Source organism: Haliaeetus leucocephalus, unplaced genomic scaffold (assembly GCF_000737465.1).
Source record: "Haliaeetus leucocephalus isolate CR32 unplaced genomic scaffold, Haliaeetus_leucocephalus-4.0 Scaffold167, whole genome shotgun sequence".
NCBI lineage: Eukaryota > Metazoa > Chordata > Aves > Accipitriformes > Accipitridae > Haliaeetus > Haliaeetus leucocephalus.
The window spans coordinates 474,500-493,616 of NW_010972603.1; the positions used below are offsets into that span (position 1 = coordinate 474,500).

Sequence of the window (19,117 nt, forward strand, 5' to 3'; positions counted from 1 at the left end):
GCATGTGCCTTTGTAACTCTTCTTCCACATTTATACTTTTTTCCCTGCACTATGTCTGAATTAGAGGCTTGCAAACTGGTTTTGATACATTTCTCTCAATGCATGTGCTAGTGGAATCAAATTATGATTTTTAAAAATTCATTAGTTTCAGACAATACCTGCAAAATGACATTTAATTCCTTTTCTTTTGTATCACCTCATCTTTCTGTATACTTGAGAATGATAATTATGGTTGCATTTATCGTCAGCTGGGGAGCTGATCTGGCTACATGCGCAGCTTGGAGACTCTGGTTTGTGAACTTAGTGTTTGTGGAAATATCTGAGAGTCTGAGAGCTGTTAAACACGTCTCATTTCAGCTTTCTACTTGTATGGGGAAGCCATATTTTGGTAGTTGTTGTCAATGTCACTATCATGTTTTACGCTAACAAGCTCAATGAAGCAGAGCTTCAAGTATATTTTTTACTTTTGTTTTAAAAAAATTACTTTAGGTAATTTTTTCTTTTTTTTAATAAGTGCACAACCTTTTGCATTCCTTTGTCACTCATCCAGCATCTCTCCATTTTGCTGGTTTGGTCCTGGATAGCTCCAGTGAGAGCCCTGGTGACAGATGTTGTTACAAACAATAGAAATAAGCCCATAAAATAGGTGTTACTTTGCTAGCAGAACGTATTTGGCAGGCTGGTGTTAGTGTGAGTAGTATTCTAAGTAATAATTGGTAAGGATATTTGCTTGTCCTGAAGAAATCAGGTTTCTTAGTTTATTTTCTCAGAGTTCCTTTAGCTGCTGTTTCAGTCCTTCATTCCTGACCTGAGGATCTTCATGTTGCCCTACCCTGTAGGCAGGATTTTGAAGGGTTTGATTATTCCACCTACCTGTCAGTAATCCAGTTCCTCTGTGGGATTTTAATCTAAATGTATACTTCTAGGAGCATGTAGTCACAGGTTAAATGAGTTTGTCTTCTCTACATATGTGTGATAGATAAGCAGGTAGATAGCAATTTCTTCTGCCAGAAGAAAGAGGAAGATTCAGTCTACATTTACGGATCTTGGCAGTTTTTCATGGAAATAAGAGAACCCAAAAGCCAGCTCAAATTCTAGCCTAAGTTCTGGTCTTCAAATTTCCTTATCCCAGCATATTAATTCACCTGGCTTCTGTGCCCTCCTAATACCATACTCCTCCTGTATTTCTCAGGTAGCAAATGGATTTTGCATAATAGGTAACACTTGTCTGTCTTATTGACAAGATGAGACTCCTTGGAAGTATCCCATCATTTTTTTATGTCAACTGTTAAAAAGTCCAAAAGACTCTTTCCTCATTTGGGTTTTTGTACTGATTAACTGGATGAAACATTGTTGTAAGATGATCAGTAGAAAAATCCCTCTTTGCCTAAAACAACCCATCTTACCAAAGTGTAAGCAATTATGATTCCTCTTCCAAACTCTTGTACAAAGTATTACTGTAGTTGATAGCTGCAGCGTTGCCTCTTGGAGCTCTGGCAAAGCTTTAATTAAACAGTGTTCCATCTGAACTTTTAAGAATAAATATGTGAATAGAAAGGCAGGCTTTTAGTCTTTGAAAGTCTCTTTCAGTTTCTTCTTTTACACAATACTACTTAAAATCTTCTCTGTGAATATAGAAACAGTTACATGCTCAAAGAAGAAGATAGGATGGATATGTACCTGTACTTGTTCTTCTCTGACATGTTTTGTCTGTATGTATGTAATCTTGATACCCTCTCTTCCTCAAGATACGTTTGATCTTTGGTTTCCTTGCTTGAGAAGAAAGAGCATGCTTGGTCCTTCTTATGACATTGTTACATACGGGAGGAAGACAGCCACCCTCTAAGCTTTCTGCTTAGATCCCTCTGAATAACATGGTTTTCAAGTATTTTGTTGGGTTTTTTTTGAGTAAAGTCTTTATTGCTGTTGCCCTATAGTAGTAGTTGCATGTGTTGTATTTAATTTTTGGCTTTGTACATGCTTAATATTTAACCCATTTTTACCTTTGTAGCCATCCATGTATTTCTGTATAATGTATACAGTTCAGTTTGGAATCAATTGTTTTAAAAAAAGTTATTGTTTGCTTAGCTGAGACTCAAAATACTGTGACTACATGAAAAAATAATTTTCTTCAACTCCTTGGTTTTACTATGGATATGAGAAATTTTTGCTAGTCTTTGAGAGACGTTAGTAAGAAGCCAGTGTCCCTCTTGAGGTTTCATAATGATTCCCAGCACTACCCTGCATTCCCGGGGGCTCCCCTGGCAACTATGGCTGCTTTTGATGAAGAAAAAGCTTCCTCTTTCAAAAGGATATGCAAACTGACCTACAAGACAGTGTAGAGGCAGCTTTCCTCATGCAGTGTGTACCAATGATGTAGTAAACTGTGAGCAAACAAAACGGGCAGTTAAACAGTCTGCCACAGATTATGAAACTACAGTATTTGATTACTGGTTAGCAAGCATAATTTTGCAGCAAAAAAGCTCAATCCAGATGTTTGCAATATTAATAATTACTGTGGTTGTCTGTAGGCCTTGTATCCATTAATTCTCATAAAATACCTGTGAGATATGTAATGAGGGTTATCCTAATTTTAGCTAACAGAAAAATGAGGCTCTGAAGAGAAGTGGCTGAATTTCAGACTAGGTGTAATTTTTTAGTTCCCAGTTTTTAGACTAGACTTAGATGTAGAACAGTTTGAAAAAATTATAAGACTATTTAATATTTATTAAATACTTTGATTTATTGACACTACTTTTATGCAAAACTTTCAAAACAATTATTCTAACTTTCTATTTTCTTCCTGTAGCCTTACATTTTTACAGATCCACCTACCATACGAGTTGCTCATGGAAGGATTTTCTCAGAAGTTGTATGTTTTTTCCACCATGTGACACATACCATGCGACTGTATAAAGTCCAGGGTAAGAGTTGTGAAATTCTATCTCTCTCAGCAGTTATTTTTCATCACTACAGCCTTGGATCCTACCTGTCTTTTTAATTTTTAAATGCACTTCTGAACTAGTGCAGAATTCGTCAGACTGAAGTCTTTCCCAGATCCAGTGCACCATGATCCTTTTCTGAGCATCATGCTAGTCATTAAGCTGGCATGCTTAAACTCAATAGATTTGTTGGATATACCTCTCAGTATTAGGAAATTTTATAGTATAAATTACCTGCAAGGGTGTCCTGAACTTTACTGGGTCATCTGAATTCTGTAGGTAGCTATAAATTAAGAAAATGAGAAAAAAAAATTTAGAAATATCTTGGAGATGATGTAAAAAAAAACATAGTTTGTTTCATAGCTTCAAACTTACTGATGGAGGTACAACAATATGTTCTCTGAAGTCACAAAGAATGTAAAGTTCTTTGTTAGTGGCATTAATAGTGAAGCCTGGTTTACTCCAGAACTGTAGGCATGCTTTAGTTACCTTTGAGCCTTCTCTTTATGTCCTTCATCTGCTTGGAAGAGCTTGTGACAGAATCAGCTATGTTTGTTGAGGCACCAGCACTGACCACTGCCTTATTGACTCTTAGGACATAACTTCAAATCAGTTTTGCTTGCTTTTCCTTCAGTAAGGCTTTCATTTTTTGTTTCTCTACTGACTTCCAAGAAAATTCTAGGAAAACAGTAACTTTGGAAACTCTGCATGCTTCCAAACTTGATGATTAAATTGGCCAGTGAAAAATGTAAAAGAGGGAGGAAATCATGGTGCAATTGTTATAAACTTATTTTCAAGTGTATGTTTTTGTCATTAAAGTAGGAAACATACATTTTCAGTTGTTCACCTATTTGGATTTACTCTACTGGAATCTTTCTGAAATACAGAAGCATTGGCTGATACTTTCAACACTTGAAGGAAATTAAACATGTTTTGTATTAGCACTACTTTTACTGTAGGTGTCAAAATTGTCTGTGTGGTTTTAAAAATCTTATTTATCATATTTTATTATTTTTCTAAACACTTTCAAAAGCAAATAATGGAGCTATAAGGACTTCAAAAGTCTCCCTTGCTTCTTTTCTTATTTCTTTTAGGTTTCAAAAGTAGTACTGCCAGTAATACCTACTTTACAGTCGCACAGAACTGATCTGTTTGGTTTTCAGGGGTTTTTTTAGTTGTAATATGTTTCTCTTTAGAAGAACTAAAATTGATTCAGATGCCTCATTTTTTTATGACAGAATTGTATACTTTGAAGTTGCTAGAGTTTACCCATATGCCATGTACTGGTCAGAGTTCAGTTGCCAGCTCATCTCATACAGTAATTCTAGATCAAACTCTAGATCACATTCCTTATGAATGCAAACCACGATGTTGTATACTAAGTTGTTGTTGAAGACCCTGAGGAAACATGTTTTTATTCAAGATTATATTTTTTTGGTTTTATGTGACCAATATGTAAAATGGACTTAGATGAAAAAAAGGTACCTTGAGGTCAAGATGTACTAGGTTGCCAAAAATGTGAAACAAAAGTTACTTTGCTGTGTGGGTTTCAGTAAACTTCTTGGCAAGGAGGGAACTTATATAAGGAGAATGTTTATTGTTGTGAAGGGGAGGGAAAACTTGAAAAAAGCCTGAAAAGTCTCTATTTTGGTTAGGGTGAGGTTGTTTGGTTTTTTAAAATGGATTTCTTTGTAATATTGCCTTTTCTTTAATTTGTTAGTAACTGTCTACCAGAAGTATTATACTTCCATTACACCATTCACAGAAAATGAGTTGTCACTGAAAATCACTTGCTTGCCAATTCCCAACACTTAAGTTTATCTTTCATTTTGAGTGCACTATCTAGGTTTTTCGTCTTTTGCTTTTTTTTGACCATTTTTATTTCATCACACTATTTCAATACTTACACCATTACCTATCCAGTCACCATGGTGAAGTCCTGTACCACATTCCCAGCTTTTACAAGGAAAAATGATGCAATTATTTTATATATTTTCTTTGTTTACTTTTATGGTGTTTTTTTGTTTTAATTTCTTCATATGAAATGGCCTTTGTCAAAGTTTAAAAATTAATACTTTACATCATTGTTTTGCTGAGGTCTGTTTTCTGGGCTTTGAAAGGGAAGTTATTTATATAGCTTTACTTCAATTAAAAGAAGGTATCTTGAAGTCTTACTAGATATGTACAGTAACAAAGCATGTGGAGAGAAATAAATATGAGTATGTGTATGTATACATTTTCTTCTTAAATAAAGACCTGATACTCCTATTGTAACCTACCTGCTTGCCAGGGGGTGGAAAGCCTGATTGTGTGGCTAATCCAACTGGTGGACAGTACTTCCGAGTCCTACAGCTTCTTCAGCAATTTTGGTAAAACACTGCTTTTTCCACTTTTGGCTTTAGAATTCTGTTGATTTTGAGCAGAAAATACCCTGGCCTGACAATTCTGTTCAGTAATTGACCAATGAGTGATTTTTAACTTCTTCTGCTTCCATTGGCATCTGGTTTTGATATCAGCATGATTTTGTTAATCTTTTTATCAGAAGCTTCTTATGTTTCATTATCTTCGTAATTGTATTTTTGTATTAACTCAAATTACACAGTAGAAAAGAGCTGAGAGTAATTCATGGCCTGGTCATCTTAAAATTGTAAACTAAAATATTGCATCCTTGTTCAATGTACTTGTGCTTTAGAGTCCTCCTTAAAATAGTTGGAAAATCTATGACTAAGAGCATCAAAAGTGGAGTTTATAGATCCACTTTTTCCAGACTAGGTCTGGGAAAATAGAATTAATTACCTGAACAGAATGTTTTTCATTTAGCACTGTAGTATAATAGCCATTGGTGAATGTTAACATTTTAACAGTTGCTGGTACTGCTGCAGGTGGCATTCAGATTTTAAAAGATCAGGAAACAAATACAGAGCTTGACATCCACTTCATTCAGGTGACAAAACCACAACCCTGACTACATTTTACATACAAAATAATAGCATAAAAATTGAAGGAGGTGGACACTTTCAGCATTCCATTGTATAAAGGTTCAGAGTGTTTGTTTTAGAATTTGACAAAGTAAAGACCTTCTTAAGGAAACTATTCCAACATGCTCTCAAACTGAACTGCTAAAAAAATTTGAAAGCTGTATGTGCAGAAGGACAAAGAGATTGTGCTAACTCCTGGCCATGTGCTTAGGAATCTAGGAATTTTATTTGAAGATATTTTGTCCTTCTGCAAAAGATTCTGCAGTTCAGGAGCCCAAACTGAGGAGTATGCCTCTGGGTCTTGTGACAACAGTGAACTGTTGGGAAAAAGATTTTTAAATACTGTCTTCAAGATTTGAAGGACTAAGCTGGTTAATCAGTCCCTCACTTTCTGCTGTCTTCTGTTTACAATCTATCAGACAAGCACAATGTACCTTCATCTCACTGCAAAGAGGTATTTCATATCTCTGTTCTGCTTGGCAGAATTCTTTTCACAATTGTTAGTCCTGTTAGACTACAGAAAGGGTAGAAGTGGTCATGCTGAATGATGGTATAATTCCAGTCCAAACTGTGTCTTGAACTGTTTGAAAAGGTCAGGTTATTATTAAAGGTATTTAATTCTCAGTGAGAGGCACTGTAGAAAAAAATCTCACTGAACGTCTGTCTGCATTTTCAGATACTTAATCCTTCTTTTAATAAATAGGCATCTTTCCCCTGTCAACAAAGACTTGTGTCCTGGTTGCAGACATATCAGTGTGTGGTTTCTTAATTCACTGTCCTTAGGGAAGATTCTCCCAATTTTGGTCAAAACAGCTGACTGGTCTTCTGCTTAGTGGAACAGTTGCTGTCAAGAAGCTGGTAACTTCATTCTTGTCTGTGAATGGTGACAGCTCCTTAAGAGTCAAGGGGAGAAGTGAATGGCTAGGTCTTGCTCCAGCGTATTAGCTGCTGCTAAAGACAGCACTTAACAGTTGTGCACTGTTTCCTACTGATTTACCAGAACCTACGTTGGTTCTTATCATGAGTTGCTTCTGTTCACTTAAGTGCAGGTTTCAGACTGCCTGCTCAATGAGGACTGAATTACAGGTACCACTGTATCATATGGTACATAATTGAACTGGCTTCAAATATCTGGTTAGATAGAATAGAAAAGGAAAACTAGCAAGGGAAAACCAGATCACTGTGTTCTGGGAGCACAGCCATTCTTATGTATGTGGCAATCGCTTTTAAGAATTGAGAGATTTTAGATGCATCTTTTTCATGTAGGTTTGGAAAGCCAGTCTCTTGAAGTTTCCAACATTGTGGATATTAGAGGAGAATACAATCGTGAGCTTGCGATGAGAATTTCATCTGACATAAACAGTCAAAATAGATTCTATACTGATCTTAATGGATATCAGGTAATTATTGTCTATTAATTATAAAAGCCTGGGGTCTCAGTTTTTTACTGTATTAATACTTCTGGTTGTAAAGAGTTTGAGTCATATTAATCAAACTTTCATGTTAAACTGCACTAATCAATTAAAAGGAGAAAAGCTTTAAAAATGTATCCATTATAAGATTTGATTTAGACCAGAAGAAGTAGCAATTGTTTGCTTTCAAGGAATTTGTTAAATGTTCTTTTATATTCTTTTTAACATAAGAATTGTAATACAGCAAGTTATGATAAGCCACCATGTAGTTGCCTGTATATCTGCATGCCTTCTTTCACTTCTGCTAGATGTGCATAAGGTCCAGCAACTCAGACCTAGAGAACATCTGCTTGTTGCTGTGGTGGAAATAAGTGATGTATTTTTGGAGTGTAATAACTTCTATAGGTAATGCATCTGATGAAATAAAGTGTGGCTGTTTTCTTAGCTTGGACTCTGCAGCACACACAAAAGAAAATTTTCCTTTCCTTACCTTCCTTCTTTGCTAAAATTAGTTTTGCAAATACATTGAAAAACATACCTGCTGAGTAAGACACTACTGTTTTTCCAGCTAGTCTGTAGTACTGCATTTTGCTGGAGACAGTAAAGTGAATATTTAAACATGAAAATAATTTTAATACTACTACTCATTTGTCATGTACCATTCAAGAGTTCCAATAACACTTTAATAAGTTCCCATTATAAACTAACAATTTCTTTTCTGCTACCTTGAATCTATTCACTGCTTCCTCTCTAGAGGAGAAAAATTTTTCTCTCATTCTATAACTGTGATTATTCCTTTTTTTGTAGGTTCCCTTGATGAATCTTTCAGGTTTTTTTAAATATTCTTTGGTCTAAAAGTACATTGAAGTTATCACTTCCAAAGTGGTAGTTTTAGCCACACATCTCCAAAAAGCTAAATAATACAGTCGAGTGAATGCTTTGGTGCCAGTTGTGCTTCTAAAGCACATGGGATAAATGTCTGAAAAGGTCTTTGAAATTTAAATGCATAGAAAGAATGTATTTTATTGAAGTTCATGTTCATACTGCAGATCCAGCCCAGACTGACAATGAGCAAATTACCTCTTCAAGCAAATATCTATCCTATGACTACAATGGCTTATATCCAAGATGTTGGCGTTCGTTTGACACTTCATTCAGCTCAGTCTCTAGGTGTTGCAAGCTTGAAAAATGGTAAGTATAAGGTGATAGATATTACAAAGGCCTATCCTTCATGACTGTCTGAAATAGCTCATTCAGAGATTACCATACCTACCAGTGTTTGAAGAAAGGAAATACATTTCTCCAACTCTGACAAGTTTTAGAATATATCCATAAGGGAGGAGGTAGAGGTTGTTCCCACATGAGATCCTGTCATCTTCGATGGAGGATGTGTCTCAAACTAGAGGCAGAGGAAAGACATTACAAAAAAGACAAAATGAGCAATAAATTGTCAGAACCAGGTATTTTTCACCCAAGAACTCTGATGGAACTCAAGGTTGAAAAAACAAAACTAAGTCTTTTGTTCTCTTTTGTTCTGCTCTGGTAGCAGAAGGCTTAAGATGGGTAATGTGATGCTGATCATGGGGTTTCTGTTTGTTTGTTTGCTTCAGGGTAGAAAGCACTAGTCTTAAGGTATATGCGGTATAGCCCAACATCCCTGTCAAGTAAAACAATAACAGCTTTTTTGAAGACTAGAATTAGTGAAGTGAAGGATAAAAATGGCACTAGGTGAGTCAACATACTTCTTCTGAAGCAAAGTCTTGCCTCATGAATTTAATGGAGTACTTTGAAAGGACTGATGAATATGTTGACAAGAAAAATCAATTCATATTAAGACTTCCAAAAGGGACGTAGTCTTGTCCCTCACAGCAGAGAAGGCTGTGAGGAATGGCCTGGAGGGCTGGAAGCAGAGTTCAGTTGTTCGGTCTATACTGCTACCAGAATGAGGAGGCATTCAAATAAAGCTAGCAAGTAGGGGGCAAAATAAGCTTTATAATTCATAATTTAAGATGTATAATTCCTTGCTGGAATATATTGTGAGTTTAAATTTACACAATTTTGAAAAACAATGGAAAGAATACTTAGAAGAAAAAAAGCCCATCAGAAACTATGCCAAAACCTACTTCCCGGTTTCTTTTCAGAAAAATGCCATATTGATGTCTATTCTGACAAAAGGTGAATACTATACTAGAGTGATGGCAGTATTAGCAAACCTAATTAATTTCAGGGCAAAGAGTTAACACTGGCGTATAGACTGATGGTTTAATAAAGCCATAGAGGAAAATACCAGCCTTTTGTTCCAAGACCACCTGATACAAGACCCAAACCACATTTTTTCATGCCTTCCATTGCTAGAAAACAAATTTCCTTTTACCTGATCTTGTGAATGAACTTGACACCACCAAATGTTTATTGGCACTTGTTATGTAGGTATTGGAGATGAAATTGGTATGCAGAGCCTCCATTACCTTGTAGTAGTGTCTGTACTTGTTCTTTATCAATCCCAGTCTCTGCATCACAGAATAATGCAACTTCTCAGTCCACAGAGAACCCCACTCTCTGTCTTCAAGTTAGGGAAGTTAAGGCTAGCACTGTTTGACATAATGCAGTTGAGTATCAGGGAGAAACTGGCTTTGTGTGAGCATTTGTTTCAACCCAGTCAGAAGACACTAGAGGCATTTCCTCTGCTCCAGGTAAATAAAAGAGCAAAAGATGTATCCCATACCTGATCATGGCATTAATTTCTTAGCTATGTCACTCTTTGGCAAACTCTATGATGTCACTCAAGGCTAAGAGCTAGTTAGCAATATCTAATAATTACTCTGCACCCACTAAAAAAAGGAGGGGAATGTATTTATCTGACTTGTCATCATTAGGTAGTATTTCATGAAATGACTATGTTTACTACCTTTGTCCTAAGGCCATGATGGACTCCTCAAAAGAGAAAAAAACGAAGCTGAAGATTCTGTGGCTGCTGAAAGTCACATGCTTCATAACACTTCTTTTGAAAGCCCTTCAGGATCTCAAAGGGATCCTGGAAGAAAATCCAAAAACATTGCAATTTAGGCAAGCCCCTTCAGTAGCTGTGTATCTGAGACTGTGTGTCTCAAGGCATAACCACAATCTGAGACTTAAATGAACAGCTGATTGTTTCTCACTTCTCATTCTTGGATTAGAGATTAGTTCCTTACTATGGAGCAGTTAGTTAACTCTCATGCTGTCAGGTGACCTCAGTAGTATGGAGTAGGATTTCTCACTCTATTGTCATCAGTCTTCATCATCAGCTTCTAAGAGACTTGATCAAAAACTGTAAAGTACTTATGCCACAACTTTATTCCTACTTTCCATCTCTCTTCCCATTTGTGGGGTTGAATGCATAATCATTTTTTAATGTTAGATGCTGAACATCCTCCACCTTGTAAATTCCATCCAGTTCTGCTCTAATCTTCTACTTAGTGGATTATCCTCCATGCCCCAGGGAAGACCTCTAGGTAGATGGGATGCACCACTGTCATTTAGAGGTGGACTTCCTCCAGTCTGATGGATAATTAATGGGGTAGCAGGGATCACTTATGTCCTGAAGCCTCATGAAATACTTGTATGACTTTTAAGGCAGAAATTTCCCTAAAACAATCTTTTTTAATCTTTGACCTGCTTTTGAAATGTTTTTTATCGCTGACTTTAGCAACATGGATCATTTTGTTTGTATTTGCTGTTCACAATCGCCTAGAGAATCATGAAGCTTTATTTTGCCAGCCTTCATTATCCTAGTTTCTTAAAGAATGTTGGAAATGTGGTTAGGTAGTTTTGGGTCTAGGTCCTCTAAGTTTTGTTTGAAAACTTTGACAAAAGTTTATCATAGGTTTGTCCTTCTCACTATGGTTCTAGCTTTTTTCAGAGACTTATCATACCTGTCTGTCAGCCCATGTTCCTACAGTGATCCACAAAGATCATCAATGTAAGGCACAATCCTAGCCTTATACCTTAGTTCAAAATGGTAGGTTGTTTCTTACTCATTGCCAGCTGACTTCTGTCCTGGATACACAGAATCTGATTTTAATTGAGGGAAGGGAAGAACAAGTATTTAAGAAAATTGGATAAGTATTTGTAGAACACTGAAGAAGTGTAAAAGAGACCGCCTTATTAAGCAGCCTTTTCTAGTAGCTTAAATTGTGCATTTCTTATTTAGGAAACAAGTACTTCAGTCTTCCAGTTTTATTCAGGAAACAAGTACACTTGTTTGAAGATTCAGTGTGCAAAAACCATAACAGTCTTAATTACATGCCTTGAACTGGTTTCCCTCTGGAGATAAAAACTTGAAAGATATGAACTTCTTCTTTCATAAGTCTATTTATGATTTAACATCATGCTTGAAGAACTATTCTGAATGGCAATGCTACAGTTCAGTATAAACTCAGAACTTCATACTCAGTGCTCATCTGATACAAAGTTCTTTCCTACTCCCACAAGTGAAAATACCCTTACAAGAAGGAGTGATTGTGAGTATTTATATATTCATATTGCCTACCTGTTTTTCCTTCTGCCTCCAACTGTGAAACAAAAACAACAACAAAAAATATTTGGGAGGTGCACTTTTCTATGGAGTGTAAGATGAAGACAGTTCCTCTACAGAAGGTCTCCATACAGCTGCAGCTCCTTGGGTTGATTTTCCTCTTTGATGCTTGATGTGCCAAGTATCCTTGTTACAAGTAATAGTTAACAATAATAACTTTTCGTGCTAAACTTCTATTTAGGCTCTTATGTTAGAAGTTTGCAGGACCTTGTGCTGAAAGGCTTCTGAAAATTTTTTGGAAGGTTATAAGCAGCCAAAACCCAAATGTATTAACGGTTTTCACAATCAGTCTTAACAATGTTGATCTGCTACTATTCTTCCATATGTAAGAGAAGAATTATGATTCCTTATAAGTTATATTTCAAGGTATTTTTCTTACGTAAAATAGAAGCTTTAGATATTCAGTATAATCCTTGTATTGCTCTTTCAGGTCAGTTGGAAGTGATCATGGATCGTCGTCTTATGCAGGATGACAACCGTGGCCTTGGACAAGGTGTCCAAGATAACAAGATTACAGCTAATATCTTCCGGCTTCTGCTGGAAAGAAGACATGGAACAGATGTGGTAGGATTCACTGTCTGGATTTTTCTGGCTAATTAAGATATAAATATTTATTTCTGTTGCAGCAGCAGTGAACTCAGTAAAGAAATTATTCCATGAGCAGTAGAACTAAGGAAGCATAGATTCCAAGAAAGTTTTGTCAGCTTGCTTGCATAGTCTCATCATAAAGACTTCATTTTCCACTATTCCTCACACAAATACCTGCAGTGTCTGCTTTCTCATTCACATTTCAACACATGACTGGGGTACTGTTGTAGAAGTCTCTTCTTTTTCTTCCTTTTTTTTTTCTTTTTTTTTACTGAGGAAGCTTTTAAAAAAACGCTGATTAGTGAGACTTGCTTCTTAACAAAATTAACTAAATCTCGGCAAAGGGAGACAAATTATTTCCCATGAATGGGTGGAAGGAGAAAACATCGTATAAATTTAATTTTCTTAGGAAATATTTAGACGCCAGACATACAAACTTTCTCACTTCATTATGATTCTGGGAAAGTTGAGACAATATTGTTGTAAGGGTGGTTTTTTTCACTTGCATAGATAATTTCAGATTACCTTTTTCTGTATTAGTCTTTTGAATAACTCTTCAATTTTCTTTAAGATCTTTGCATTTTCTGTCTTGTTTTTTTCCTATCATCTTTGAGAAAGACAAAATAAGAAGTACATCTCCATACTGAGGCAGTAGCATCATGATGACAGCACTGAGTGTATTTTAAAATCGTCACATAGCTAAAGATGAAAGGTTGTATACTGAGCTGCTAATGAATATGCAGATAAATTGGAATTAATTCTGGTTAATAATGGATATCATTAACCTCTGTGAGAGGATGATAATATCAAGCTTAAAGCTAATTTCCACCACTTAATGATTGACAGTGTTTTTTTCAGGTTGTACATGTCATTATGATTTTCTAATTCCTCATCCTGTATAACACAGGCAGCATATTAACTGCATTTATCAGTGCGGTGTGCAAGTATCTGAGCTAACTTGAAAGAAGCTAACTTGAGTTCTGCAGAGGTCTAGCTTTGACAACAATGAGCCTTGCACAGGTTAATCTACCTTCACAAGAAGAAACCTGCAGAGATCTATACTGCCACAGAAAACTTATTTACTACCCAGGGTAATTAGTGTTGTATTAAATTAGAATGTGAAGCTGGTAAGTAAGAATTATTGGACATGGAAATCTATGTCTACATTAGCAAATAATTTGAAACAATAGGAGCAGATCAAACCAGTTAGGGCCATGGTGTGTGCATTGACACTGTGTGCAGTTTTGGTATTTTCCATAGAACCATAAAATAAATCACGGAAAGGTATCTCTGGAAGTCTTCTAGTCCAGTCCCTGTGCAAAGCAGGTCTATTTTGTGTCAGAACAGACTTAAAAAACTGTCTAAAGGATTAGTCATCCATTCAGACCGTAATGGAGATGTGGAGGGTTAGAGCACGTTTGCCTGCATCCAGGGGAGCTTCTTCGTTCCTTCATTCTAAAAGAAAACTAGTCAATACACATTGAGACTCCTCTGCAAACTAGCACAGTGCCTGGTTGAGCGGGGTTGATCATAAGTTTAATTTCAGAACAGCACTGCTGCTTCAAACCAAAACACTCCTTTGGAAAGCAGTTTCAGGTTACCTCAATCAGAGCAAAGGCAGCCTAAACAACTCTGGGATTATCTGGTTAGTGAAATGTTTAGATGTGTCTTTGCCTGAATTTACCAGTCTGTTTGGGATACTAGTCAGTCATCAGCTCAGTAGAATAACAGTGTATTTCCCTTTTCTTATTAAAATCCTCTTCCTTTTCTTCAGTTTTGAAAGATTCTGTGCAAGTTGCTGAGAATCTTTCAAAGGAGAAGGGCCACTTACCTGCTACAATCAAAAATCTTTGATGTGTTTTGGGTACCTTTGTTGCAGCATCTACCTTCCTTCCCCCACCCTTCCTGCTGAGCTTACAATGGTTTTAAATAGCTGCCTTTAGAGGCAGTTGGTTCTTATACAGTCTTGCAGGGACTTGAAAAGAAGGGGGATCAAAGCTATGGGGGAGTTGGCACAGTTAAAGAGGTGCTGTTGGCCCAACTGATATGGTATGTGCAACCCCCAGGAGCCAAGCAAGATGTTTTAAGGAAATACTATCTTTCTGGTGTTATATCTGGAATTCCCCTTTGCTATATTAAGACTGCTCTAGCATTTTGTTTTTCAAAATTTATCTGGGCATAAGTCACGTTTTCCGATTCATGTAACTGTTTCAGATGTGTTAAAGTAAGGAAGGGTAGTAGTCCCCTTTATGTTTTGTTAAATGTACAAACATTTTTTTTTAGTGTATTGTTACTCAGAAGGTAGTTGTTATAATAGTTTGAAAATAGCCCTGTTGGAAAAATTATGAAGAACTTATATGCAGTTTATATATGTAATTGGCTGCAGTGTGACTCACACACTGACCCTAATTTTGTTGTCAAGCCCTATTTTGTTACTGACTTGAGGAACGGTGGAAGCTATAGGAGGAGAGAGTTTTGATCACTTGGCACCTTTGCTGGTACAAGGTTTTCCAAAGTATATTCAGAAACATTTCATTCTGTCTTTTCTCAAAAACAATTCTGAAAAACAGGATTTTTTCTGCTGTTTGGGAAACTTCCCTATAAAAGGAGAGTGTGTGAAGTGTAGGATGTGCAATTCTTTAAAATTAATTAAAATAAATGTGCATCGCTTTGGTGTAATTATTGTGGAGGTTTTTGGTTATGACAATATCAACCAAAAGTTTCTTTTAATTTACATCTCCAAAATATTTTTTTCCTTCCCCAACCCCACCCTGGACAGTATATTTTAATGGCAGAATCAAACCACATGAATGTCCTGAAGCATAAGATTGACCTGTCCAGTGGGTAGTAGAATTCTTAATAATCGCAAGCATTCTCAGGTAGCCTGTATTCTAGTAAGTCCCTAATCCTAATGTTACCTGGTTTTTGGCTATGGAATTCTAGCTCGTCTAGCCAGTAGTAAATACTCATGCTGATACTGCCGCTGTGCAAAAGACTTCAGGTTGATTTGTTTTGCTTAAGTTTCCCCCCACCCCCCAAACTGAATACTACAGAAGGTGTATTCAGAATGATGGTATTGCTCATTCAGTGAGCAAATGGGCAAATCTCATTTCACTTTACGTTATACTCACCTGATTTATTGATAACTGTGTCCCTCAGACCTCTGTTGATATTGTTACTGTGTTTTGATACAATTTCTATATACACCTTTTTCTCCTCCTACTAGCTGTAACTAACTTTGCTTACATGTTCATTTTGTCCTTGCAAGGATTTTTTGGCTCTGCCTTTGACTTCTCTCCTAATATTCATTCTTCTTTTTCCTCAGATTGTTAAGCAAGAAGTGAATGCATTTTATTTTTAAATTGAAGGGATTATTATTTAGCTGAGAATGAAACTAAGTACAGTTACCAATACTTGCTTGTCAAAAGAGTAAATGTTTATTTATTTTTGAAAATATAGACTCTTTATTTTACGTTTATTATAAGTTTTGTTAAAAATAAGCATTGATATCTTTTTACTCTCTGGGCTTTACTGTGCTATGTTAGTATAAGAATATGGATGATATTGGATTTATAGGTAGTGGTAATGTCTTTATTTCATCAGTGACGTAGGTGGAGAAAAGATGCCATGCCAGGCACATACTTTCTTCTTCAGATTCCTATTTCATACCTTGCCTTGACTTGCTCAATTTATGTAACTGGATTTATAGCCTAGTCTCACACAGAGGGCCAGGATTCAATGGCTCAAATAGCTGCTGTGACTTGGGGGAGGTTGTTTAGAGAAACAATGATACAGGCAGTTATGTGGCAGTCATAATCAAACACCTTTTCTTCCACCATATACAACTACTCTTTTTCTAATATTAAATATCTGTCAGTATCCACTTTCTCTGAAAATATATGCTTGGTGATATAGCCATTTCTGTCTGATTATTGAGTTGCACTTGCCAATTACTTGGGGTGCATATTTATAATGCATACATAGGTTTCATGTAGTAGCTATACAGTATACTGTGCATTGCTATGCTATGGGTAACCCCACCTTAACAAGCATAATTAACTTGATATTTCAAAAAAGCAGAAACTCAACAATGACTTAACTACTGCCATTTAGAAGCATTTTGAAGCCCATGTGTGACAACCTCAGATATTCTAATATCATTTTTAATTATGACTACCATAGTGAAATCATCAGGTATCTGCAAAATCTTGAACTTTAAAGTTTTGTGGTTTTATGGTGGCCACAGAAGAAAAGAAAAAGACATTTCCCTCTCTTCCTCTCACACAGAACACAATGCAGCTTCTTTAAAGCCTTGCCATATATATTTAGTAAGGGAGGACCCTTATTTCTTATTTAATTGGAAGAAAGATTCAAGTATGTGTTAGTTCTTTACAGCTTTCCTTAAAACACTACATTTAAATTATCATTACTGCTAACTACTATATAGATGATACTATACTTCTTACACTGGAAGTTTGTGTCTGCTGCTCAAGAACAGTGTTTCCATCTCTTATTTACCTACAAATACCATCTGCTTTCAGGCCAGCAATGTCCTTGCTTTTATGCCAGGGCACCTTACAGCTTAATTTCTTTCAAATGTTTTATCTTGACACTGTGACAAAGATGTGTTGCAGAAAGGTTCTAAATAAAGATGGATTTCTCTCTAAGCTCCATTCATGTGATAGTGTCCAAAGCTGTAGGGAGTGAATGTTCTCACCTTACAACAGGGCAGCAGCCACTCATTGTAGCTGGCTCATAGTGAAGTAGGTAGTACAGAGGACTGTCTTCCTCTGATTTCTAGACTTATAGTTATGTCTCTTTTGTGTATGTATGTACATCTCTACAGTGAATTACTTTCCTTTGGTTGTTTTTATTCATCTTCATTTGTGCATAACTGTCTGCCAGCTCTGTTTAGAAAGAAAGTATTTTACTTCAGTAGTATGTATTGTATTCAAACCTAGTCTCTCTGCTTTTAGCCCATATGATTCTCCAAAGCGGGAGGGTAGACCTCTTTAAGGTCTTTTGTGAGCTTATCTGAGCTGGTGCAATTTGAGGTCTTAAATTTAAACATTTCTGTATCATCATTTCTAGGAAGGCCTTACTCATTCCTGCTGCAAGCTCTGGTGGTACGGCAGAATCCTTCTTAAAGGAGGGAGAAAGGCTGCAAGTTCAGCTGCTGCTTCTTCTTGTATTCTCAAGTGAAATAACTCTGGAGGGGCAATCTCCTTGCACATGGAACAAGCAGTTCCCATCAGCAGCAAGAACTTCACATGAGCAGCATAATTCCAATGCAGATAGCTTCTCTGGAGGACAAAAATCAGGAGATATCATTGCATAGTTTCTGTCTTTAGCATCAGTTTGGTTACCTACTTCCTCATCAGAGCAGAACTCCAGAAAATTTCTGATCACTGTGTTCTGCCATAATCGGGAACAGGATAAGCTGTTCCCAGTCAACAGGAAACAAAATCTAGCACAGTGTCCTTTCCATGACTCTAGTCTGGGTTATTTGTTTAGGCATTAAGTCCCTCCTCCTTCCTCCTGCACCATTATAGAACAATATAAACACTGTAAGAAGAATTAGAAGAGAAGAAATAAAATCAGTGGGAGAGGCAGCTATAACTAAAGTACAGAATACTTTTATTGTTGAGACAAGCATGTCATGCTGTCTATCTGCTTTTGTAGTTTCATCCAGCTATACTGATGGCTGCATATTTGTCAACCTCAGCAATTATGGTGGTGAGCTTATGGTTATGGTGACTAGTTACTTTCTTTGCTATCTACACTCTTCTGTAGACAAGCGAGCAGCTGTTCTTCGAATGATCTGTTTATAGAACTTGACTGCTATTATGGCATCTGATTAAAGACTAACTAAATTAAACGCCAGGACCTGACAGACATCAAGGGAACAGTGATAGGTGAAGGAAGCGAAGGAACCTGACCAGGGAGGAGTGGAACACACTGAACTGGCTGCTCATGAGACCATGAAGGGAAGAAGATTAGATTGTTCCTGGTGTGAAACCCAACAAGACAACTCAGCAGAAATCAGTTCATGCAGACTAAGGGCATTATTGCCTACAGGGGTCCAGGACTTACGGGATTTGGAGGAGGGAGAGAATTTTAGACTTGTTTTGGGGAAAAAAAAAAAAAAAATGAAGAGGCTTGTTATGGGTTGTTCAGTGGAAGGGACATAGGAGTTGAAAGAGAAGGATCAAGGAAGAACAAGTGGGAAAAAGAGGGGTAAAAAGAGTGTAAAAAGGTCTGATCAAGTCCAGTGCTTGATCACCACAGCCTATCCTGTATTCTTATTAAATCCGGTTTCTTTGTGAGTGCACAACCTTTTTTGAATCTGTGTAAGCCAGTAGCCAACTTCAGGAAAGACTAGGAAGCAAGTAGAATAAGAGGTCTGGGTGTCAGCTATTGGAGAGAGAGACCATGGGATGGAGGCACCAGTGCAACTGGCTGCCATTTGCTGGCAAGACCTTTTTTTAATGTGTGTGCATGTAAACTGCTAACAAACTTCAAGCTGACAGGTAGGGGCCAGCATCTGGAAGGATGTGAAGTCTGAGCTGGTGAATGGTTGAAAGGCCTAAGGTCCAGGCCTGGAGGTCAGACGGACATAAAGTC

At 36.8% G+C, this 19,117-nt stretch overlaps 1 protein-coding gene across 1 annotated transcript in view; it reads left to right on the plus strand.

The window, feature by feature from the left end:
- MAN2A1 (mannosidase, alpha, class 2A, member 1) overlaps positions 1 to 19,117 on the plus strand; it is a 116,154-nt gene that overhangs the window by 81,675 nt on the left and 15,362 nt on the right. Inside the window, exons 16-19 of the mRNA XM_010563464.1 lie at positions 2,810 to 2,924; positions 7,187 to 7,320; positions 8,382 to 8,523; positions 12,336 to 12,469. Coding sequence (XP_010561766.1) covers positions 2,810 to 2,924; positions 7,187 to 7,320; positions 8,382 to 8,523; positions 12,336 to 12,469 — 525 coding nt within the window. The remainder of the gene's footprint in view (positions 1 to 2,809; positions 2,925 to 7,186; positions 7,321 to 8,381; positions 8,524 to 12,335; positions 12,470 to 19,117) is intronic.